This window comes from Diorhabda carinulata, chromosome 3 (genome assembly GCF_026250575.1).
Source record: "Diorhabda carinulata isolate Delta chromosome 3, icDioCari1.1, whole genome shotgun sequence".
Classification (NCBI taxonomy): Eukaryota; Metazoa; Arthropoda; class Insecta; order Coleoptera; family Chrysomelidae; genus Diorhabda; species Diorhabda carinulata.
In genome coordinates this window covers 34855038-34879608 of record NC_079462.1, presented here as the reverse complement: position 1 = coordinate 34879608, position 24571 = coordinate 34855038, and the positions used below count along the sequence as shown (strand labels likewise).

The following is a 24571-nucleotide window of genomic DNA, read 5'->3' as shown; positions in this document are numbered from 1 at the left end:
TTGAGCAATATTCCAAGGATAATCGAATCTATGCCTTGTTGAGGATTAGAAGCTGTTGTGGGGTTCACAATTTTTTTATTCTTCTTCCATTCCAGAATGTTTTAAGATCGGTATTGATGGTAGAGATCTATTGTTATCTACAGAATTAGGACTGAGGGTAAACTGAGTTCATTCTTTGAAGATGATAACTTGGTTATAAAACAGTGTAATTGTTGATGTAGTGGTAGGTAGTACAATAAAATTCAATATCTGATCAAATTTAACGCCTAGATTCGATCAACAATTATTGCTATTGATAAAACTAAACAAAAAAGTTTTAGATTATAATTTTCCCGAAAGAAAGAAAGTACACCAGGACATGGGTTACAAAATGCTTAAGCAGAGCATACACGGTCAATAATACTGACAGTATCGAAAAATATTGTCAGTAATACTGATCGTGTAATCCGAGGTATTGAAGTACTGAAGAGGGTACTGAAGATTGATGCTTCAATCCATTCATTCCTCAGTTCTGGTCGCCGAGTAGTGGGGATACTGACAGTAATAATGACCGTGTGGCCGGGTTTGCTTCATTCTTCAGTAATGAGGCGGGTTTAGGTTGTGAAAACACGTGCCATCTAATTGATGAAATCTTGGAGTTCGACGTTGGTTTGCTTTTTGTAGAGTTGCCGTTTATTTTCTCTGAAAACGTGAAGCCTGCTTATTTTCTTACGAATTTAAGTTAAATTACGTTATTTAAATTAAGTTAAATTAAGTTTAATTACGATAAATTTATCTTCCTCAGTTATTAAATTGTGCAAAAACTCGTGCATCCAAAGTAAGTACAAGATTATTTTTAAAATACTGTGAATTTAACCCTCTGGGTACCACGGTCCTCATGAAAGTCAAGTACCACAGGGGTCCTTTTTGGACCCCAAATATTTTTTTCCATTTTAAATCTTGGGTTATTGAATAGGAAGTTGAAACTTGGTACTTTCACATGTTTTTGAATGCTAATAATGAATTTTACCTTCAAGTTTACTCATCTTTTAACTTATGCCCAAAAATAAATAAAAGGTGCAACTTGTTTTTTCTTGTATTTTCTGAAGAAACAATATTTTAAAACGGAGTTTACAAAGGTCATACAGCAGAGAAAGTTAAATTCTCGTAAAAGTGTTGGGTCCCAAAAGGACCCCATGGTACTCGGAGGGTTAATAACGAAAATATTAATCATAACTTCATTTACATTTTGTTAAATAATTTGCAGATGGAGGATAATATGGACGAAGATCTTAAATTATTTATTCATACTTTTGAATCCATGCCCGAATTGTGGAGCTCCACAGATCCAAATTACATGAAAAAAAATAAAAGGATGGAAGCCTTAAATAAATTATTGCCTTTGTACAAAAAAATAAAACCTAACGCGGAAATTTCCGATGTCAGGAAAAAAATAAATACATTAAGATCAAATTTTCGAAAAGAACTTAAGAAAATTGAATCTTCGAAAAGGTGAGAATATATACCAACATTTTGATTTTCTTAGTAAAATTTTATTTAGGCATTAGGTATAGTTGTTTTTATAATAATTATATAAAAAAGAAAATATGAAATGAATTTATTATGTTATTAAAGGTCTGGATGTGGTACCGAAGACATTTACACTCCGTCGTCATGGGTATTTTATGCTCTTCAATTTCTTGATAAAATCGAGCAGCCATTCGAAACCCACTCGTCGATTGATGTGGAAAACGAGGAAGAGGAACAGGTATGATTTTGATTGTTTGGTTTTTACCATAAATTTCAGTATTAAATTTTTTGAAATAAAAAATTAACATTTGCAAAAGTATTATGACAAATTATTATGTAAGATTAAAATATGTACAATATTTATCCCTTGTGGATTTTGCGTCGCTTGCATTCCTACTATGTTCTTCACGAAGACTAGCCCCTACATCTATGCTTTCAATTTCGTTTTGTGCACTAAAGTTTAGAGATTCCTTTTTTAAGTAATTATGCAGATAGCAGCATGCTAGTGTAATTTTTGTTGCTTTGTCAGGACCAAGATTTATTGGCTTTTGAAACACACCAAATCTTGATGCGAGAATGCCAAAGGCATTTTCGACTACACATCGAGCTGTGGACAGTCGTTTATTGAAAGTATCTTGCTCCTTTGTACATTTTTTTTGAGGGTATGGTTTCATAAGGTTGCAGTGCAAAGCAAAGGCCTCATCTGCCACAAAAACGTAAGGAAAATAATCCTCTGAACCTGGTAACTTTGTGGGAGGTGGAATATGCAATTGCTTTTTTAGAAACAAATCCCAAAATTTTGTATAAAAGAGGACCCCACCGTCGGAGATCCTACCATTAGCTCCTACATCCACCATTATAAATTCCTTATTTGCATTGACCAATGCCATTAAAACAATGCTAAAGTGTCCTTTATAATTATAATACAGAGAGGAGGTATTAGCCGGTTTTTTTATGGCGATATGCTTTCCATCAAGAGCTCCGAGACAAGTAGGAAAGTGGCAGTTCTTGCTGAATTCTGCTGCAGTTAATAACCATTCCTCTTCTGTTAAGGGAAGCTGTAAAAAAAAAAATATTTTTTAAATAATAATAAGATTGTTATTATTAGTAGTAATAAAAATTTGCTGTAATTAGTTACAAAGAATGTCAATCATTTTTAAAGCATGAAATATGAACATCGAGGAATTTTTTAACTCTTGTTTTATTTTTTAGGCTCAAGAAACTACAAACATAATTCCAGAGGACGATGTTATCACTCAGCCTTCGACTTCAATAAATTACAACAGAAAATCCAAAAAACAAAAAAAATGTAATAAACAATCAGATTTGCTGAATTTAGCGTGTGAGTACCTGACCAAGGAAAAAGAAGGAGATTACAATCTTAACTTAGCGAAAGTTTGGGCTACAAAATTGCAAAATTTGGATGCGTCCCAAAAAATACTTGCCGAAAAGGCCATAAACGACATTTTATTTGAGGCTACAATGGGGAATCTGCATCACAACTCCGTTAAAATCAACGAGCCGCAATCTTCCTGCCTCCATTCATCAAATCCTTCCCAAATACTGAACGGAACCCTTCCTAGTCCAGTCCATGTCCCTTCTACCACCACCACTTCCCCCCAAAAAATTATGATTTTAAACAATAATAACAATTATGATCCAATCGATGATAACGGCATTTCATCAAAAAATAACTTGAAGGACTACTATCATACATTTTCTGAATAAAATAAAATTTTGTAAAGTGTATAAATGCCTATACATACTAATAAAATATTTTACTAATTGAATTTTTTTGTTCAACTTACCTTGATATAATCTCGAAGCACATAGATGAGAGTTTCACATGTTTCAATTATCATTGAACTAATTGCTGCTGGGGAAATCAATGCTGAGAACTTGAGGTCAGCAAAATTTCTTCCTGTCGCCAGGTATCGCAAAGTAACAGCGAGTCGCTCTTTTGGACTGATACTTTGTCTCATATTAGTGTCTTGCTTTTTAATATGAGGTGAAACCATGTCCAATAAAGTTAAAAACGTTGTTTCACTCATTCGAAAATAATTTTTGAAATCTGCAGGATTTTTAACTACTATTTCATTCAATAGGTTTAAATGGGTGTACCTGTCTCTTTCCAACAGCCAATCCTTAACCCATATTCTTCTTTTTTTTCTTTTTTTTACAACAGCAGAAGCTATAACTATTGCCAAACAGGCTCTATCCATGTTAAGTTATCTACTAAAGGATGGAAAGCGGGAACTGACGAATAATATTGACAGTAATAATGACCGTGTGAATTAAACGAACATCAGTAATACTTTCAGTAATAATGATCGTGTAATCACAGAAAATACTGAAGAAGGGCACCTTCAGTACTTTTATCAATACCTACTGTCAGTTTTATTGACCGTGTATGCTCTGCTTTAGAACTTGTGCTTGTTTGTAAATCTTCCAAATGTCACAAAGGAAAAACCAGAAATACTTTATTTATTAGGGGCAGAAAACTTTGACATTGGTATTGTTTAGAAATTTAAAAGTTTCACTTAAACCCCATTTCCAGGTGAAAAAATTTGGAAAAAACACTCTGAATAGATAAACTTTTCCTCGTAGTTTTTTTTTGATCACTTTGCGTATCCCTATCCTGTTTAATCCCTAGCCGGATTTCAAAACTATATTTTTACTAGGAAGAAAGTTTTTTGTATAAATAATCTTACCGATTGCATACATCTATGGCAATGGCGTGTGGAACAACATCTTTGAAGAGAATAAATTCTTTAGAATCGTGAGTAGAGTCGTTTAGACTAATATAATTTATTGTATGATTGATTGCGTTGGACCAATATAATACATCGTCCAGAGGGTCGATTGCTAATCCCTAAAACAAAACATTACACATAGGAATCGGTCACACTTGACTAAAAAACTTTTCTTAAATGGACCGGTTAGAAACTTTGACCAACACTTAATGTATTTATCTAATATTTAAGACAATTACAATTTCAACATATCAAAATTGTACCCAAATTGTTGGACTAAGGTATAGAACTGACTGACCTGTACGTCACCTGGAGGTCCTTTCATGATTGGCTCAGTTTCAGTCTCTTTGGATAAACGAACAGTAAAGATGGTATCGTTTTTGGTGTCCCTATCGCTTACAATAAATTGGTCTCTGACGCCATCATAAGTGATGGCTTTTAATAACGAAAAAGGACTTCTGGAATCTATTAGAGTCCCGTTTGAGGTTAGTAGTTGGATTTCATTGTCTACGACGATTGCTAAATCTGAAAGATAATTTACTATCAATTTTGACCAAATAAAACAACATAATTTTCCATTTTATAAAAATCCATCAGATATTAAAGTTTTTCGATGTTATACGAGGTAGTTTAAAAAATATGAATCGGTATCAAGAAAAATTAGTTTTTATTGGTTCCGAATGCTGTTTAAGAATAAAATTATGTTGAATAGTCCACTGAGAATGTCACAAACAGGGGCAAGCATGAATAAGGGCAAAATGTGAAATCTTTGTAGCTATTTTTGATTATTTACTGGTTACTAGAAAGCATACAGATGACGATATAGTTGCAGATTGTAAAGATTTAATATTAGATAATAACAGATACATTTGGAGGCATTATATACATCTGAACTTCCAACTCTGTATCTATATTACTAAAAACTAAACTATTTATAACTAGAATCCACAAAAATTCCTGTTTAATCTTTTTTAATTTGTTCATTTTAGAAATGATTGATATTTATATCTCACATTCCGTTGACGTAAAACGTAATAAATTGTGTAATATGCTACTATAATGTGTGTAACTAATAATACTCATTGTGAGAGTTGATAACAATGTTTGGGTAACAACGTATGTCATATTAACGTAGGACACACGCGTTATCAATATTTAAACATTCAAATTTTTTAGATTATATCCAAATTATATGGTTGAATAAATTTAAAACCATCAATATCCGAATTATTATGAGTCTTCCATTATAAAAAATTTTAAATCGAATACGACGTCGAATTTGACGTTGCCAGATTGGGAAAATAGCGTAAGAGTTTGAGGAATATTTTACCGATATTTCTTGTTTTTTTTGTTGATAAATGGATATTCAAAGGTTGAAGTATAATTTAAACTGTTCAAGAATGTCCTTGAAGTACAAAATCGCAATTATTATTTACCTAGCCGGTTTCTAATTTGTTAAAATATACAGATTTTTCACAAGCCTTCTGGCGATTATAAAATAATCTGGTTTTCACGATCTGAATTGCAAAATACCTAATTGTTTAAGAAAAAAAAATTCCAAAGAAATAATTTACTATATCAATTCAGTTTGTTTGAATACGAACTTTTATGAATGACGCACTTATGTCTTGTGGTAGATACAAAAACAATTTTTTCTGACGTAAATTTTCGGAATACAAAACAAACAAAACAAAATAGAAAGTTTTGAAATTAAGAAATGAAACTTGCACGATAAGACTGGTTAAGTTAGGGGAAATTTAAATTTTGCGGAAAAAGCTCGAAAGGTTCCGTTCGAAAATACTAAAATTCGATTGCTAATGCTTAGCGAGTCTTCTTGGGTTCACAAATAAATAATTTATTAACAAAAAACGTTGATTATTTTATTTGGAAAACTAATTATGGGGAGCTACACTCCTTTCTTGCCCAAAATCCTCCAGACATCTAAATCTTGCTCTAAAACACGAAGTAGGATAAAATGTGAAGATCGACAGCAAAAAATAGAATGGAAAAAGAATAAAATACAGTATCCAACGGATAGATTGACAAAAATAGTTTAACGAAGCAACAAAACAGAACAACTTGGATACTATCAGTACATTTTCAACACAGATAAATTTACTAACGACTCTACAAGCATTAATAATAATAATAATAAATATTAGCTACCAAAAAGTTAGAGCAATGGTTACAAAAGGCATTACACGTCCCCAACAACCAGCATATTAACAAAGAAACTTCAAATAGTTGGCTTACTAGGAAAACCCTTTTTTTTCAGACACAGAAGCTTCATTATGGATTCCAACATCAACACTAACAACTACAAGAAGAATGTGATTAAGGACCAGAAAGCCCAATCCGACAAATGCAGAAAAGTCAGCAAACCTCTAAACATTTAAGTGAGTTAGCTGACAAGAAACTGGCTAAAAGTCTGCTCAACATTTGAGCTAGATTTATAAACTCTTAGGTTCGCCAACGAGGGAGCGAGCGTACAAGTTTATAAATTGACCTTTATAAGTACTACGATAGGTCAATTCTCACCGATAGTTAAGTGATGAATAACAGACCTGGATAGTGGTGTGGTGGTTGATTTAATCCTTCGATTTAGCCATACCAAAAACTCGTAACGTTCTCAAAAAACACCAGGAGAAAATGGACAAATACGCGGATCTCGCAATTAAGATTGTACCCTCCATTCTATTAACAGTTCATCCTACTAATCCCGAGTTATAATCAGCTTGAGTATCTTGGATTGATTCGAAGAGAACCCGTGTATTCCTTAACTAGTACGTAGTCATTTTCTTCACTTCAATGCATATGCATTCGTCGTTTTATTCTATAACTCATCTCATTGAGTATTTCCTACCAGTTCTGTCATAAAGCTACAAACATCTACAACTCGCCATCCAGTTCCTACGTCCTCTTTCCAAAGAGTTTCTCGTTGTTTTGTGACTGGCTGAATTTGGAGTTTTAATCTAATCCAACTAGGTGATTCTCGATATGAGAGGATGATTCATCCTTTCCCTGAGATTCCTTGTCTCTGCGTGTAAAACAGACTTTTGAATCCCTTTTCTGTCAAGTATATTGTTTTTTTTTACGTAATATCTCTATTATTCCAATAATTTCAGAATATCAATTATTATTATCACACACGAGACCAATTTTTCTAAACATGTGATAAAATCTTGTCAAATTTGAAGATTATTTTTATTAAAAAAATAGAATTAGATATGATATCTATCAAGGTATAAGTAATATATTATTTAATATGTAATTTAATTTTTATAAACTGTCCGAGTGCATATATTTGCACACGAATCTAGATATAATCAGTTCATCCTAGCAAATCCAAGTCAAGAGATATGAAAATAAGTGAATAAAATGGATTTATAAAATAAATAATTTTTTAGTAACAACAGGAATCATTACTGGCATATCAGAAAAACAAAAGCAAGACAAAGTTAATAAAAATCAAATCAATCCTTTGCATCCTTGATCTGCGTATAAGGATGACACGATGTTTACTTTTCCTGTGCCTGTCCTGGAGGATCAAACGTTTGGAAGCGGGAGTTTATCGTTTAACTTCGAGGTTTTTTTTTTGGCAAACGTAAATTGAATTATTTTGATTATGTGATATGCAGCTCTATAAAGTACAATCACTACACGCCACGCCACCCCACGCCATGTACGTTATGGAGAGCCTTAGTAGTTTGTCTGATGACCTAGAGTTATCAGAAGAATCAATATCAAACCAATGCGATGAAATGTTTCCAATAATTGGAATATAAAGGCAAGAGAGGGGCATTCACACGCGTCGGTTACATCTCAAAATTTTGAATCTTCCCGGTGGGATGGCGTGGTCTGAGTGTATAAGCAGACATATTAAATGAAAAACATATGCACACATATTGGATACGTGGCGTGGGGTGGCGTGGCGTGTTACTAGTGGATTTCGGCTTTAATAGTAACGAGAATAAAGTAAATTCTAAAATAAATGCTACTGGAAGAAAAAAATTATAAGGAGGATAATTTATAAAGAGAAGAAAATTAACAAAGAATAAAATGAATCGGCTTTGTGTAAAGGAGATAGGAACGCAAAATTAGTGATGAAGTTGATCCAGAGAATAAAAGAAAGCTGAAAAAAGCAGATGAGGATTTAAAAATGATAGGAATCGTTCGATGAAAAGACGAATTAAAGGATAGGAATCGTTCGATGAAATGACGAATTAAAAGATAGGAGTCGTTAGGATGAAAGGACGAATTAAAGGATAGGAATCGTTCAATGAAAGGACGTATTAAAGGATAGGAAAATGAGCGATGAAATAATCAACCTAGAGATTGGGTTTAGGAAACATTCATGTATGATTCCCCTGGATTAATTTTGAAAAGAATTCGTAAAAAAAAATCGAATTTGGTGAAGGAAAAAGTACAATGCAAGGCTGTAGTTTCCACGAATTAGACACTATTTCTTCATATATCCACCCCTTTTGGAATATCTACCCTCAAATGATAACTTTTCATTAACCAACAAGATTAAATATCTCCAACGACGATTTGATTTCACAAATCAATACCTATTATGATGACCATAACAAATCTAATCTTGTAAACCGGATAAAAAATGATTTTTGACCTGCCTCAATATCTTTTAGCTTAATAAACAAATAATGTCACGATAATGGCGGAAAATCGATTATTATTCAACGCAAACTATTTTTCAATTCTCATTTTTAGATCGAACTTTGATGTTTATTTTGGTTGGATTTTACCACGTCGAAAACACAGTCAAAGATAAATATATTATCAGTGACGTTGAAAAGATACAATAAACAAACGGCTGTAACTTAAAATTTGTACTTTTGTACTATTTTATTCAAAACGTAACATTCATAAGATGACAAAAATGAACTAAATCATCTATATAGTGATGAAGTTTCTGCGAAAAGCTGATGCAATTAAACTCCAGTGCAAAATTTTGTGTCTTTGACTGGATAAACAAAATCGTCATGTGACATACCATGACATCGGGACATCTTTGGTTATTAGTATGCATCAAAAAGATACTAGATGATTATTTGGTTGGACCAATGCCTCGCAACAAAATATCAAACTAGTTAAATCCAATGGAAGTTGTTCGCAAAAGATACACATCGAAGCAAATTTTTTGTTTGTCTGTTTTCATTATCAGTATGCAAGCACCAACACCTCTGCTCAAACATATGGATTTTTAACCTTCAACAAGATTGATTTAATGAGTCTGATTGGATTTCTAACGATTTCCTTTCCATTTCTGCACATAAAAAACAAAATACGTTCCAGATGCAAAATTTGCAATAAAAAATTTGAATATCTTGAGAGCTAGATCCTAACTAGGTCTTTGCTTAGGTCTATGGTGTTCATTATAATTGTCACCAGGATTGTCCAACCTGTAGACGGATCGTAACAAGTTTGTGGTTTCCACTGAAACAATTCCTGGAAGTGGGTGATGAACCAATTTTTGCAGGATGTGTGTGGTTTGACGCATTACAGAAAGGGCATAACGGATTTAACCTGCAGTGGCCACAGCGGCTGTATTAAATAAATAATCGATGGAAATTGATACCCTTTGTTAGAACGTTGTAGTAGAGGGTTTCGGATTCTTTGATAAAACGAGGTGGGATCGCTTGAAGAGCTCCCAAGATTTAACCAATTGAAAATTTCAGGATTTTCGGATATCCCAAAGTTCTTAGTCTGTATATTTTTGCAGATCAAGGAGGAGAATCTAGATGGTCCAGGGTTAAATTTATAGAAACGATTTGCTCTAAATTTGGTTCAAGAGCAAGTAGAATATTCTGGAAAACAATTTTTTCGTTTATATATTCATTGTTTGATTAGAATATATAAAATATGATAATTTCCAAATACTTTCATTCATTCTAATAAATATAAATGAATCTCAGTTATAAAATAACATTCTGTATATTATGCGTGTTTAAGTCAACAATAATCGATATAGCGTCCATCGCAATAAATAGAATCTTTAATTCATTTGTACAAATCAATTCATTAAAGACCCAAAAGCTCGAGAGCACTGTCCGAGCTTTTTCAATCGATACCATGTGAACGGAGAGTTAAGTTACATGCTTTTCGTCACGTAGGCCAAGATACCCGATATTTTTCAAATCTGCCAGTCGCAAAAACAGTAATAAGAAACTCGGTACAGCTGATATCGATTGTAAAATTTATAATTAATTACTAAAAGGATTTGGAACGATTATTCTTTAATATTTTCAATTCTTGAACCTTTTGATTTAATTTCACTAATAAATTGTATTGATTTTAGGTACTTCTTTTAATTAATAATTGATTTTTCAACCCTAGATTCATTATATTTGTAAATACCAGCACTATTCGTAAGCTTCAGTCTGACAGAATACTTTTTGACCTCTATTTCCTACTGGCCCATCGTCCCCTAAAATATTTTCAATTTTCTTCTTCAGGTTGCGCTGCAAAGCTGACGGAGCCAAGGTGTCATTAGATCCTCACAAACTTTCTAGTAAAATATTGCCTTTTAAGTAATTTTTTATTCACTTTCACGGTATTATGTACATATATATCGGGAGGAAGAAATTTCCTCCCTCGGTACACACTTTAAAAAAAGGCTTTTGCCCGGCCAAAAAAATTGATTTGCGTAAATTTTTTCTGAAATAGAATGAAATTTTCTATCGAATCCATTTTAGGCAAACCATTTCATATCATGAGAGAGAAGCATGTATCAATTTTTTCAATAATTCAATTTTTTTCCGGCTTTGTAAATCCCCGCGGTTTGTCAATTCCTATAGATTTGAACTATGAATTTTCATAAAAAAATTACATGCACGGTATTATTTTATGGCACATTTCAATTATAATATATAATTCAATAGGTTTGTAAAGAATTACCATAAACCTCACAATGGTAAATGTGTAATTGCAATTAATTTAGTGGATTTTCAAATTAGATCCTTATAAATATTAAGATTTTTAACAATAAATTGAGAAACAAGATTTTTATATTAGATCTAAAAATGTGACTACACGAAATGGTTTCAAGGTTGATTGCGTACTTACATACTAAAAGACTCATTGTTCAAATAATCAAAAGTATCCGTTAATATCAGTATTAAACACAGGCACCATTTTATAGAAATTTGAATAAACCAAACGAGTTCATGATAATTTCAACTATTAATCAAAATCAATTATCATCTTCCAATTAAGAATGTAATGTAAAAGTGTATGTTATTTGAGTAAACTTTACAATTATTTGACATAAAATAGGAAAAAATTAAACAATTCAAATATATCGCTATATGCAATGATTTTTTCCTACATACAATCAAATAAAACGATTTTCACCGACCATCCAATAATCCAAAACATGTCAAAGAAGCCTCTAAGACTAACCCCAATTTCACTCTGGAGCTGCAGAAGAACATGTCAAAGAAACTTCTGAAACCGGCTTCCAACTCACTCTGGGATCATTGGAAACGAAACTATGGAGTAACATGTCAAAGAAACGAAACTATGGAGTAACATATCAAAGAAACTTTTGAAACTGGCTTTCAACTCACTTTGGAACCAATAGAAACGAAACTATCGAGTAACATATCAAAGAAACTTCTGAAACTGGCTTTCAACTCACTCTGGAATCATTGGATACGAAACTATGGAGTAACATGTCAAAGAAACGAAACTATGGAGTAACATATCAAAGAAACTTCTGGAACTGGTTTTCAACTCGCTCTGGGATCATTGGAAACGAAACTATGGAGTAACATATCAAAGAAACTTCTGAAACTGACTTTCAACTCGCTTTGGGATCATTGGAAACGAAACTATGGAGTAACATGTCAAAGAAACTTCTGAAACTGACTTTCCACTCGCTTTGGGATCATTGGAAACGAAACTATGGAGTAACATATCAAAGAAACTTCTGAAACTGACTTTCAACTCGCTTTGGGATCATTGGAAACGAAACTATGGAGTAACATGTCAAAGAAACTTCTGAAACTGACTTTCCACTCGCTTTGGGATCATTGGAAACGAAACTATGGAGTAACATATCAAAGAAACTTCTGAAACTGGCTTTCAACTCACTCTGGGATCATTGGAAACGAAACTATGGAGTAACATATCAAAGAAACTTCTGAAACTGGCTTTCAACACACTCTGGAATCATTGGAAACGAAACTATGGAGTAACATGTCAAAGAAACGAAACTATGGAGTAACATATCAAAGAAACTTCTGAAACTGGTTTTCAACTCGCTCTGGGATCATTGGAAACGAAACTATGGAGTAACATATCAAAGAAACTTCCGAAACTGACTTTCAACTCACTTTGGAACCAATAGAAACGAAACTATGGAGTAACATATCAAAGAAACTTCTGAAACTGGCTTTCAACTCACTCTGGAATCATTGGAAACGAAACTATGGAGTAACATGTCAAAGAAACGAAACTATGGAGTAACATATCAAAGAAACTTCTGAAACTGACTTTCAACTCACTTTGGAACCAATAGAAACGAAACTATGGAGTAACATGTCAAAGAAACGAAACTATGGAGTAACATATCAAAGAAACTTCTGAAACTGGCTTTCAACTCACTCTGGGATCATTGGAAACGAAACTATGGAGTAACATATCAAAGAAACTTCTGAAACTGGCTTTCAACTCACTCTGGAATCATTGGAAACGAAACTATGGAGTAACATGTCAAAGAAACGAAACTATGGAGTAACATATCAAAGAAACTTCTGGAACTGGTTTTCAACTCGCTCTGGGATCATTGGAAACGAAACTATGGAGTAACATATCAAAGAAACTTCTGAAACTGACTTTCAACTCACTTTGGAACCAATAGAAACGAAACTATGGAGTAACATGTCAAAGAAACGAAACTATGGAGTAACATATCAAAGAAACTTCTGAAACTGGCTTTCAACTCACTCTGGGATCATTGGAAACGAAACTATGGAGTAACATATCAAAGAAACTTCTGAAACTGGCTTTCAACTCACTCTGGAATCATTGGATACGAAACTATGGAGTAACATGTCAAAGAAACGAAACTATGGAGTAACATATCAAAGAAACTTCTGGAACTGGTTTTCAACTCGCTCTGGGATCATTGGAAACGAAACTATGGAGTAACATATCAAAGAAACTTCTGAAACTGACTTTCAACTCACTTTGGAACCAATAGAAACGAAACTATGGAGTAACATGTCAAAGAAACGAAACTATGGAGTAACATATCAAAGAAACTTCTGAAACTGGCTTTCAACTCACTCTGGGATCATTGGAAACGAAACTATGGAGTAACATATCAAAGAAACTTCTGAAACTGGCTTTCAACTCACTCTGGAATCATTGGAAACGAAACTATGGAGTAACATGTCAAAGAAACGAAACTATGGAGTAACATATCAAAGAAACTTCTGGAACTGGTTTTCAACTCGCTCTGGGATCATTGGAAACGAAACTATGGAGTAACATATCAAAGAAACTTCTGAAACTGACTTTCAACTCACTTTGGAACCAATAGAAACGAAACTATGGAGTAACATGTCAAAGAAACGAAACTATGGAGTAACATATCAAAGAAACTTCTGAAACTGGTTTTCAACTCGCTCTGGGATCATTGGAAACGAAACTATGGAGTAACATATCAAAGAAACTTCTGAAACTGACTTTCAACTCTCTCTGGAACCAATAGAAACGAAACTATGGAGTAACATGTGAAAGAAACGAAACTATGGAGTAACATGTCAAAGAAACTTCTGAAACTGACTTTCAACTCACCCTAGGATCATTGAATACTAAACTTCAGTACACCCTGACAGAGAAGCCTCTGAAAATGGCTGTCATCCTACTTTGGAAACGAAACTGCAGAACACCAAGTCAAAGAAGTCTCTGAAACTGGCCCCTATTTCGCTCTGGTATCCCTAAACGAAGCTGCAGAATGACATGTCAAAAAAATTTCTATGTCCTGATTCACTTGTCGTATCCGTGTTATTGTCTAGTGTTTGGATAATGAACATAACATTATCATATTTTTCAAAAAAATTATTAAAATTAGTTTTCTAAGTAGTGTATACTCATTTAAAACCATATCGAAAAAAAGTCTTTCAAAAATCATCTATTTCTTTGGCCCACTCTGTATATAGTATAAATAGGTTTAATATTACAAAATTGTATTAATGTAACCTTTGCTTTTTTTTCTAAAATTACATAATTTTACTTATGAATCAAAATTTATCGTCAATCCTTTTAGCAAACTACGTGTAAATATTTTTTTTTATATTCAACTTTAAAACATCGCTTACTCACCTTTGTATAAGTATAAAGAGCAACAAATATTCATAGCAAGGTAAGTATTTTTAGAATTTGTTTGTTGTAGATTGTAGATTTTGTGTAACAAACAATGATTTTTGCTAAGTTGCATTTGGTAACTATATGACATTGGTCACGTAGACCTTCGAATGAATTTGAGCTGTTGGCAAACAAAGCAGAAATTTAACGTTTTTTACAACTTCAATCAAATTATATTATACGAAGGGTTATCTTACTGCAATATTCAGCAGTTTCAATAATTCAATTAATATAAGAAAATTTTACTCAAGATTCTTATTTTATTACGACTTTTCATTTGTATTTGTTACTAAATTGTCTCTTCTGAATGAAAATTAGGTGTTATAACAGGTAAAAAGTTGAGGATTAGATCAATTTTGGTCATTAATCAATACAACATCTCAACAACCATCTCTAAAACTAACTAGCACATCGTCTTTTGTAGCTGTATCAATCCACAAACATTTTAATAATTGCCTTAATGATTTACGTATAGCATCGGGATTGTCAAAACCTTGAAGCTGATAAAAGAACGGAAAATCATTTTTGGGTCAGTATTGCTCGAAATATATCACGTCTGAACCATCCGTCGCAAAAAGAGTTTGTTTATTTTTATGATGTAATTTGAAAACAATAAAAATCAGTAGAAAAAGTTTTTAGTTCCACCAAATCACTTTTCCTACCCAATGCTGATTTGAGTGAATAATAGCGCAATATTATTATATAATTTCTTCCGTACAGGTGTTTAGCAGGTTTCGTCCAAACTGTGCTAAGCTAAGTTTTTGAAGCCCTGTTTCCACAAGCAATATCCTTTTCCTCGTTTTCTGAAACTCCATGTTCAGTTTGTAACTAGTCATCTTCGAGGATTTCGTCTATATCATTTGAATCATCTTCGGCTTCATCAAATCAGTGTTCACAGTTTTTATCACTATAACACACTCTTCTTGAAGGTGGTGTCTGGTAGACCTGGATACAATGATTTTAATTTCCATTTTCTATCTAAATTCCATTAGAAATTCGAAAGTGAGATATAAGAAAGCTGCCCTATGACTTTTAGATTACATGGCGTGACCGAGTTTCAAATTTTCAAATTTAGAAAAACGACTTTCGCAGCTTAAACCCTGTTTCATTTAAAAAAAATACAAAATGATATTAAAAATCTGCATGGGTCCGGAACACGTTCTCCAAAATAGCCCTAGCAGATTAATATACGTCAAAATATGAACCTTTATAATTTTTTTTTTCAAAAAATATTTCGATATACCGAAATTAATCGTATGTAAAATGACTAAAAATATTCGAAATTTTAATTAGTGATATTTGATAAAAGATTTATTTATTTATAAAGATAAGGTTAATGCCGATAATCTGCTTGATGTGGATATAATTATGAGACAGATTTTATCTAAAATAATGTAGTTAAAGCAACAAGATTATTTTATACAAATAAATAATATTTTGAATCACATTCTGCTCCAAATATAATTTATTTTCAGAGTAACAGGCCTATAGGTTAAGTATTTTCAGAAATCAATATAAATTTTGAGATACAGAAACCTCTTTTCAGTAGAATGATTCAATTTGTATTCAAAGTAATCCTCGATCATTTACTGAAACTTGAAAGCTTGTGCTTTTTAAGAATTCTCAAAAAATCATCTTCCGTTTTGAAATTCGTCCAATTGAATGTTTATTTGAGCAGAAGAAACACCAGAAATCACACATGGCGAAATCAGGAGTTTAAATTGACTTCATACCTGGTATAAAATATTAACGAAATAACATTAAAAAATGCGAAAACTCTGTAACCGCGCCGCAAGAATTTTCTAGTGGAATGCACATTTTGAGTAACTGTTTTGTTTTGAAGTACTTATTTCACATAAGTCTAATTTTTCTTTAAAGTGGATCCAGTACTTGGTCAACACGATTCCTGGGACCAGATATTTTCGAGGCTTTTTTTACAATGATTCGTCGCGATGTTGGTAGCTGACACGAACGCTACTCTGGATACTTAGTTGAAAAAATAGAGATGGGCGAAAACGAAAAAAGATAACTAAGTGAAAAAGAAACGATACTAGCAAATTGGAAAAATACATTTCGCCCACACTGCTAAATACTCAATCTGAGTACACTTTTTGTGAAGATATTAAATATTTACATTGTAGTATTATCCAAAATTTTTTAAAAATATAATTTAGTTTTAATAAAATTAATTGCCGCCGATGGATAAGAAACAAAGGAAGTTTGAATTTAATGAAAGCTTAGAGTTACATTTATCAAACTACGTATCTAAAGTATAATCTGAAGGCTACTATTAAATGAAATGAGGAAATCGGAACTATGTTAATATGAATTATGGAAAAAAATTTTTCTTCAACTAGAATCAATATTTTGAAGACCATAACCTCCATAGAAATATTTTTAATAGGTACATAAAAAACGTTTATAACCTTCAAGTTCAAAAATACGTAACACTAAAATGTAAATTAAACCGTCGAGAAATTCGTATATGATTTTCATTATTCTCACAATTTTTTATAACGAATAAATTAAAAATTTACTTCCGTCCACACTGTTGAAAATTACCGTACACGTACAGACTAAAACGAATTTATTTCAAGTATAATTCGACAATTGTACGAGGACGGTTAAATGAGAAAGAGACTTTTTAGAGGTTGAAAACATAATTTGGTTAATTTTGGTCTTGAATTATTTGTGCAAGTCCAGAGGTTTAATAGGTAAATAAATATGAAAATATTCGAAATTAAATAAAAACAACAATTTTGGTTTTCCTCGATGTTTTGTCACAAATTAAATTTCTGAACGAAACCATAATATTTGACATTTGACAACAAACTAATATGTCGATCCTTCCATCTTTGTGATATTGACACTTTAATACTAACATGCAGTTGTTAGATTTTGGAAATAATAAGGTCGCAGTGGACACCTCAACTGGATTCATCACATTACCCACACTCAAAAGAGAAGCTTATTCAGTGGGTTTTCCCAGATATAGCGAAAATGTCGAGGATCTCAATGCGATCATTCATTACCACCTCACAATTTCCATCATCATGCTGTGTAATTGAAGCAACAATCATAAAGGGAAAATACAAAGGATGGTCTGGACTTTGCGAATACTATAAATAAATCGCAAGGCCACTCGTTGGAAATTTGCGGAATCAACTTGAAGTTTCCCTGTTTCCCGCATGGACAATTATACTTTATCAGAAAGCTTTAAATTGATTAACAAACTGTATCATTACTGTGTCTGTCAATATCAAACTGAAACCTTATAAATAGCCAGTATTTCAGGAAAACTCTGTTTTGTAAGAGGGCAACAGCATTTTTTTGTTTTAATAAAAAAAGGATACCTTTCGTTTGTTTTAAGTTTAGTTTATACAAAAGTTTAGGTCTTCTACTTATCGATTGAGGCAGTACGAAGTCTGAAAATTGGTGAAGAGGTAGCTTAGAACCAGGAGAAGGATTTAGGAAATTTTTTATTCCCTTCCCGTAGGACGTAACAAGCTAAACGTAATTTTGTAGTTGACCAGTTCATAAAAAACCGCAATGCAACTAAGATTCGAAACATTGCGAATGAAAGAACTCAAGAAGTAGAAGAAACTGCACGTGAAAAATGCCTCATTAGTATGATCCGACTTCGTGCTATTCAATCACAAGAGCAAGGCGAAACAGTCCCCGAAACGGCTCGACTGGCAACGCGAGATTGTCAACTAGATAATACTGATTTGAATCGATTGCAGCATTGATTACTGAGTTACCATTGGACCAATAAACGTTATTTGCAAATATGTGGCGCATTGAAGTTTCCCGGACAAACCTCAAAATTGCGCTGCCTCATTGGGAAAGTGGAATTGCCATTATTCGCAGCTTGAGCCATCCTTGCATTAAGATTAACATGGAAAGAGGTTACAGAAATAGCTAAAAACAGTAGGAAATGAAGAATCTTAGCCCTTTGCTCCAATGGCATTTGCAGAATTATTTTTTATTATTTCTTGTTCTGATCTGTTCACTAGATCATAATAATCTAGATCAATACTAGTGTGATTTCAATTAGTTAGAAATTAAAAAACTTTCCGCGAATCGATGATCGAAGGTGAAATGTTCATTGTTTCGAGATAATGATAATTTTTTAATTCTATTTTATATATTAATTTCGAGAGAATTTGAATTATATTATTCGCTATGCTGCAAATTTTACCTTGTAATCGATGTTTATCAAAGCATAACTATAAAAAAAATGATGCAGTTTTAGTACGTGTTTATGCAAATCCATTTTTTGTATTAAACATTTGAATATACAACAAAATCAAACTTTGCAACTAAAGTAGATTTTTCAAAGTTAGGGACAAGGTAAAAATGTTAATAAACATTTGCCGATACAAAGTCTACAAGTGATAAATAGTGTCCAAGTGTCCAGTATATCACCTTTAGCAATCTCCCTTCAATAGGAACCTGGGGTCTTATTCCATGTTTCAGATTTCTTCTCGTTTTCCCATTTCTTTACGACCATGAATTGATGGCGTTTTGGGAAATCTATGGTTGTGATCCAATGAAAGAGATGATCGGCTTGTTCACTGCCGTGTACCCCGATCTGGCCAGATAAGAATAAATTTGTTTGATCCCTTTGAATATAAGATTCAGTACCATACTAACTTTGACTCAGTTTTATGAGTCAAGACGAGAAAACAAGGAAAGTCAAGAGATCACCATTAACAAACAAACGGAAACAGAAATAACCTCAACATCACTTTCTAACGTCATACGTCAAAATTACGTGACAAACGTAAACGAATGTGATTGGTTTTATTACTACGAAAGTTGCTAGAAACGGCCAAAGTTGTTTATGTTGAAGGTCACCAACGGCAGACCGATCCGCAAACGGCAACTATCAATGTTTCAAATTTTGTAATAGCAAACGATAAACGGAAAGTCAAGTTTATGAATCGGCTTATAATCACACAAGGTGTCGCCAATCCCACGGCGTTCTTTCTTTCACGCTCTGGCCAAGAATTTGTGAGTTATAACATGAAGATTTGGTGATAGAAAATAAACCATTACTACCAACATATTCATATTCTGAATAGGGCAATTATTGGACAATAAATTAAGAATTTAAATTATATCATCAACATTTTCTATGACCAACTCTATAATACATGACACCACCTGGTTTTTTTCCCTTTCAGAAATACTTTCGTCTCTCATCATGCAGAACAAATTTTGTCAAGTGGCGTCGTGAATTTTCAGATAATAGGCACAACGTTTCAACGAATAGAAATTGTTTTAGAGGTCCTAGATTAGCAAACACTTCTGCGAATCAATCATTAACCGTTTTGGTTCAAGTCATTCGTAATTTTTTTTTGTGTCTCCACCCTATCTTTCATATTTTATTAATAATAATAACAAGGAAAAAATTAGCATGTAACTTAGCCAAAAAAGGACTTGTCTTAGTTTGAATATATACGACTGCATAAACTTCGAAAATTTGAAAACGCTTAAAACTCATTTCGTGCAAATTTGAATAGTTAAGACTCTGGTTAACAGAATTAATTCCGTACGTTTTCTACATTTTACACACGCCCCATTTCTCGTGACCAAACATAAGCGTAAGAGAGATTTTACCAAAAAGAAATGAGTTTAATGAAGTTTGGTTAATGGTCACAAATGGAAGGAATTGTTTGTCATAAAAACATCATTAATGATATTGACATACCTAATTAGATACATAAAATTGAAAAAACCAAATGAAATATTGAAGAAAACAAACCCACTATAAAAATTATTATAAATATTACGTATCCAAAATAAAAATTTTACAACAACTTATACATATTCATTTATGTATCCACATACTCTATTTTCCTGAAAAATTGGATTAATGCCCAATGTTCGTCGTACTCACGTGATGATAATGTAAGAAAAATCTTTGTACCTAAATATCTTTAAAACTTTCAATTTCAATAACAAAAACATAAATATTTTATTCAAGGATATAGAAACTAATTTTTGATGTACCTCGTGGTAGTTTTTTCAATTAAAAAATCATAAACTGTTGGTATTGATATCCTATCTACAATAATAATAATAACATTAGGTTAACCAAAAATAATTGTCAATAAAAAAATAAAATGTAATATGTTAGATACGTAATGATTTGTTTTCAATACCTTAATAAATAGCACAGATCCATTATTTTCAATTATATACTATGCATAGTATATCAGATATAATTCAATAATGAAAAGTTTACAAAAACTCATTAATGTTATTAGAATTCTATAAAAATCAATTTTAAAGTACTTATCGAATACTATAATGGATGACATTAAGAATATGCCCTTTATTACATAATATCGGCAATGTACTAATTGTCTTAGGAAGTTACCATAAGGTCTACGTGACTAAACTAATCCTCACCATGGCGCGCAAGTGTCACATTTTCAAAATAATCAAAAATCTACTTACCCCAGTCAAGTTGGTTTCCCTTAACATGAAATATTTTCACCAAAATTAAAATAACACTTAACTTTATTAACATTTTGAAACAAATGTTATTGATAATATGTATATAATATAACGATAGGGATGAGGTTATAAAAGGCACATCCAATGCGCACCGCACGGAAATTTGCGAGCAAAAGCTGTCACACTATCCAAATGAGGTGCCTTTATATTAGTTTTATTTTGGATACGAACTAATAATAATTACTTGACCAGTTAAATAAGTGTCCAAATATACCAGGATTAGCTTAAGAAATTTGTTGGTTAACTAGAATACTCGTAGAGTCGTGCGCAAAATCTGGCTATACTACTACTACTACAAATAGTTATGGCTACTACTCGGCAGACGTAAATATAACCACAAAAAAATATTCCTAGAATGGAATCAATGAAAGCTTCCTCAGAATATAATTTAATAAGCAATTATGTTATAATATAACAAATCACTCTCAAATATATTGTGAAGGGGATATAATTATAGGCTTTGAATATTTTTATGGAATAATTTCGTTATATTTAAGAATAAAAATGAACTCATTTCTGTACGAAAACTCAGCAAAACTGATAGAAGAATAATACCATTTAAATATTTTCTTTTTCCAAAATCCAAAATAATACTTTAAGACTCCAGTAACTTGCAATGTAAAAACTTAAGGTCAATTTATTCTGGAAATAACAACTTCTACACGCTCGATTAACCCTATCAACAAACATTTGTTTTAATACGAAGAAATTTTTTGTAATGAAAAATATTTTCTATCAATCAACAGTTTCTAAAATGAATAAATGAGAAAAAAAATTTCATAGACGTTATTTTCACGGAATTTGTGTTAAGTATACACTTTAGAGATCAGCCGAACATGTGGCATTTCAAGCTACCAATGATACTTCGCTCTTAGCGATACCACGTGAAATATCAACAACCGGGTATTGTAAGAGGGTATTTACAAGGTAATATTGGACCTTATTAAAAATTGTTATAAGAACTAATTTAGAGTAGCTCACAACAACCATGAGTATTGCTCTGTACAAATTCGGAATTGCCTAATTTACTGACAATGGTACTAATTGTCTACTTATTTGCAATTTTTTATTGTTTTAAAATTCTATAAATTTTAGATCACTGATAGTGATATGTTTCAAAAACTGAGTATTTAAAAAAAATGTGTTGGTGTAATGTTATTCTTTCTTTATTTAATTGAACATGGACTTATTCTTATTTCAAATACATAAAAGCACAGATATTTAACCTATTTAGAATACGATTGGCAACACTGTATAAGTAGATTGAAATATTTAAATTCAATCTTTTAATCTACCTATAAATAATAAAAAAGAATATAATAATCATTTATTAATTAAAAGTATTTGAAATTTATAATATGAAGAAAAATGAAAAATAATAATAATGCGACGTTGCTTGATGTATACAGTGGCGTGTGGTATGAAAGGAAGTACGGAAGTTAACATTGATTTGTTTTGTTTTTTATTTGTTTATTGAAACTGATTTATTATGGGAAATTTTTATGTATAAATAATTAATTTTTTCTTGTATTGGAATACTTCCTATAAAAATATGTGAGAATAATTCTTATTATAATCATTGGAGCATTTATACTTTATGAATTGAATGTAATTAAATTTTGAGTTTTAAATATAATAATCTGAGGTGAAAATACTAAATCACATCAGTGCCATCTGCCATATTTCGGCTTTTGACACCGAAAATGCAAGTGACGCAGTCTACAATCTTGTAATTCTTCTCCACGTCGCTAAATTGATGTTTTTGGACTGTCGTCAACACACTTACTCATTTAATGGTTGAACAGCACGTTTCTAGAAGTCCGATCTCTTTAACAAGTTCACTCTACTTGTATACTTTGCGCTGCTCTAAGAACTTCTTTTCATAATATTTCGTGTTAGTATTATTTTTCGATCGAGATTTGTGTTTTTAAGTGTGGACAACTTTCAGTTGGCAACATTGCTTTATTTGACAATTCATTAAACTTTAATAGTTTCTTTCCATTCAGTTTGATTGGACATTTCGTTCTGGATATACTTACACCAGAGCAACGTTTGCAAATTGTTAAATATTCGATTAACAATGGATCTTTATCAGTCCACGTTCATTATTACTTGCGCATACTGTAAGACTGTGAATAGTGAGCACCGAAGGCACTGCAGTTGCTGAATAAGAAAGAAGATCCAAAATCGGCAACTTAATTGAAGATTTGACGTAAAGATTTTGGCTTTAAAGGTTTCAATAATCAACTTGTACCAGTACTTTGTACAAACTTTTGACAAAATACTACTACATTCACAAAAAAATACTGTTTGTTGTGTTTTAAAGGCTGGAGCAGTCATAAGTCTTCAATAAGGATAATGGTTAGCATTTTGGCAATTGTTTTCATGGGCTTCCAACAGGTAAGAGCCACAAGCCTCGTAGCGTATGCTACAAATACTCAAAGAAACTATCTCACACTATTTTGTTTTATACAGTTGGTAGCCATGTTTATATTAATTTTTAATTTAGTTAAGTTGGTAGGGGACAAGCACTCTTAGATATGTTCAAGTGACACAAAAATTTTGACAGGCAAACGTGCTACAATTTGTAATTTTTAAGAACTTTTAAGTATTGAGCAACAAAGAACCCAAATCCACTGAAAATAACAACAAATAATAGTCTAGAAGCCAATGAAATCTTTGTTTAATGATTTAGTTGAAGTCTATTGTTTGGGAAAATGTTATAGAGAGCCTAATTAAGAGCATTAGCCCTGATCGCGGTTCCAAAAGGGTGAAATAGTGTCCTCATTTTATTCAAAAAACTCTTATTAATTAGTTGAGGTCAAAATTCTTCTCAGTAGTTCTCTAGTAGCCTATAATCATCGATATAACATTGAAAGATCGATTGTACGGTTTTAACAGGATGGCAAAACACCCGAAACACGTCAAGGAGGCGATAAACTTTCTAGTAACATTTGTCTTTATTCTCATAAGCTTCAGTTTCGGTGAAACCTCTTCATCGACGCAAAATTTCTGTCCAGCGAATATCTTGTTGAGGCCTAAGCACAGGAACAAGTAGCTGGAGGCAAGAAGAATACGGTCGATGTGGAAGCAATTTAAAATCCAATTCATGCATTTTTGGCATCGTCCTCGTAGTTTTGATGAAACAACTTACAAACACTTACAAACAGCTGTTAAATTTCTACACGTCTACTTTGAAGGTTAGATCTAACTGAGAATCATATGGATTTCATAGTAGTAACGACATCTATGTGTCAGATTACGAAGTTTTAACCTAATATTTAGTTGAACTGAATTTTCAGTATGTTATTGTCTCGATTATTAACAGTGTATATGGCAATTGACTCAAAAAAATGGCGGTTTTAGTTATCATGAACATTCATTCA

The 24571-nt window shown here is 32.2% G+C and overlaps 3 protein-coding genes across 3 annotated transcripts in view; 1 reads left to right on the top strand and 2 right to left on the bottom strand.

Annotated features, from left to right (window-relative positions):
- LOC130892101 (protein cueball) overlaps positions 1-21330 on the bottom strand; it is a 29153-nt gene extending 7823 nt beyond the window's left edge. The window contains exons 1-3 of the mRNA XM_057797344.1: positions 21126-21330; positions 4561-4787; positions 4221-4381 (exon numbers count right to left, since the gene is read on the bottom strand). Coding sequence (XP_057653327.1) covers positions 4221-4381; positions 4561-4787; positions 21126-21198 — 461 coding nt within the window. The 5' untranslated portion in view covers positions 21199-21330. The remainder of the gene's footprint in view (positions 1-4220; positions 4382-4560; positions 4788-21125) is intronic.
- Positions 375-3294, top strand: LOC130892103 (uncharacterized). Its single transcript, XM_057797347.1, has 4 exons — positions 375-817; positions 1247-1491; positions 1615-1747; positions 2722-3294. Exons 2-4 carry the CDS (start codon positions 1247-1249, stop codon positions 3235-3237), a joined length of 894 nt encoding a protein of 297 aa, XP_057653330.1. The 5' UTR covers positions 375-817; the 3' UTR covers positions 3238-3294.
- LOC130892102 (putative nuclease HARBI1) lies at positions 1511-3935 on the bottom strand. The gene is made up of 2 exons (XM_057797345.1): positions 3318-3935; positions 1511-2567 (listed from the first exon to the last, which is right to left on the bottom strand). The coding sequence occupies exons 1-2, from the start codon at positions 3729-3731 to the stop codon at positions 1842-1844; spliced, it is 1140 nt and encodes a 379-aa protein (XP_057653328.1). The 5' UTR covers positions 3732-3935; the 3' UTR covers positions 1511-1841.
- Positions 21331-24571: the final 3241 nt, after the last annotated feature.

What these genes read in the sequence shown, in the direction of transcription:
- LOC130892103 (XM_057797347.1), top strand. Translation starts at nt 1,247, where the DNA reads ATGGAGGATAATATGGACGAAGATCTTAAATTATTTATTCATACTTTT. An exon ending in AAAATTGAATCTTCGAAAAG is followed by an intron (nt 1,492 to 1,614) that starts GTGAGAATATAT and finishes ATGTTATTAAAG; the next exon opens with GTCTGGATGTGGTACCGAAG. An exon ending in AAAACGAGGAAGAGGAACAG is followed by an intron (nt 1,748 to 2,721) that starts GTATGATTTTGA and finishes TTTATTTTTTAG; the next exon opens with GCTCAAGAAACTACAAACAT.
- LOC130892102 (XM_057797345.1), bottom strand. Translation starts at nt 3,731, where the DNA reads ATGGATAGAGCCTGTTTGGCAATAGTTATAGCTTCTGCTGTTGTAAAA. An exon ending in TGCTTCGAGATTATATCAAG is followed by an intron (nt 2,568 to 3,317) that starts GTAAGTTGAACA and finishes TTTTTTTTACAG; the next exon opens with CTTCCCTTAACAGAAGAGGA.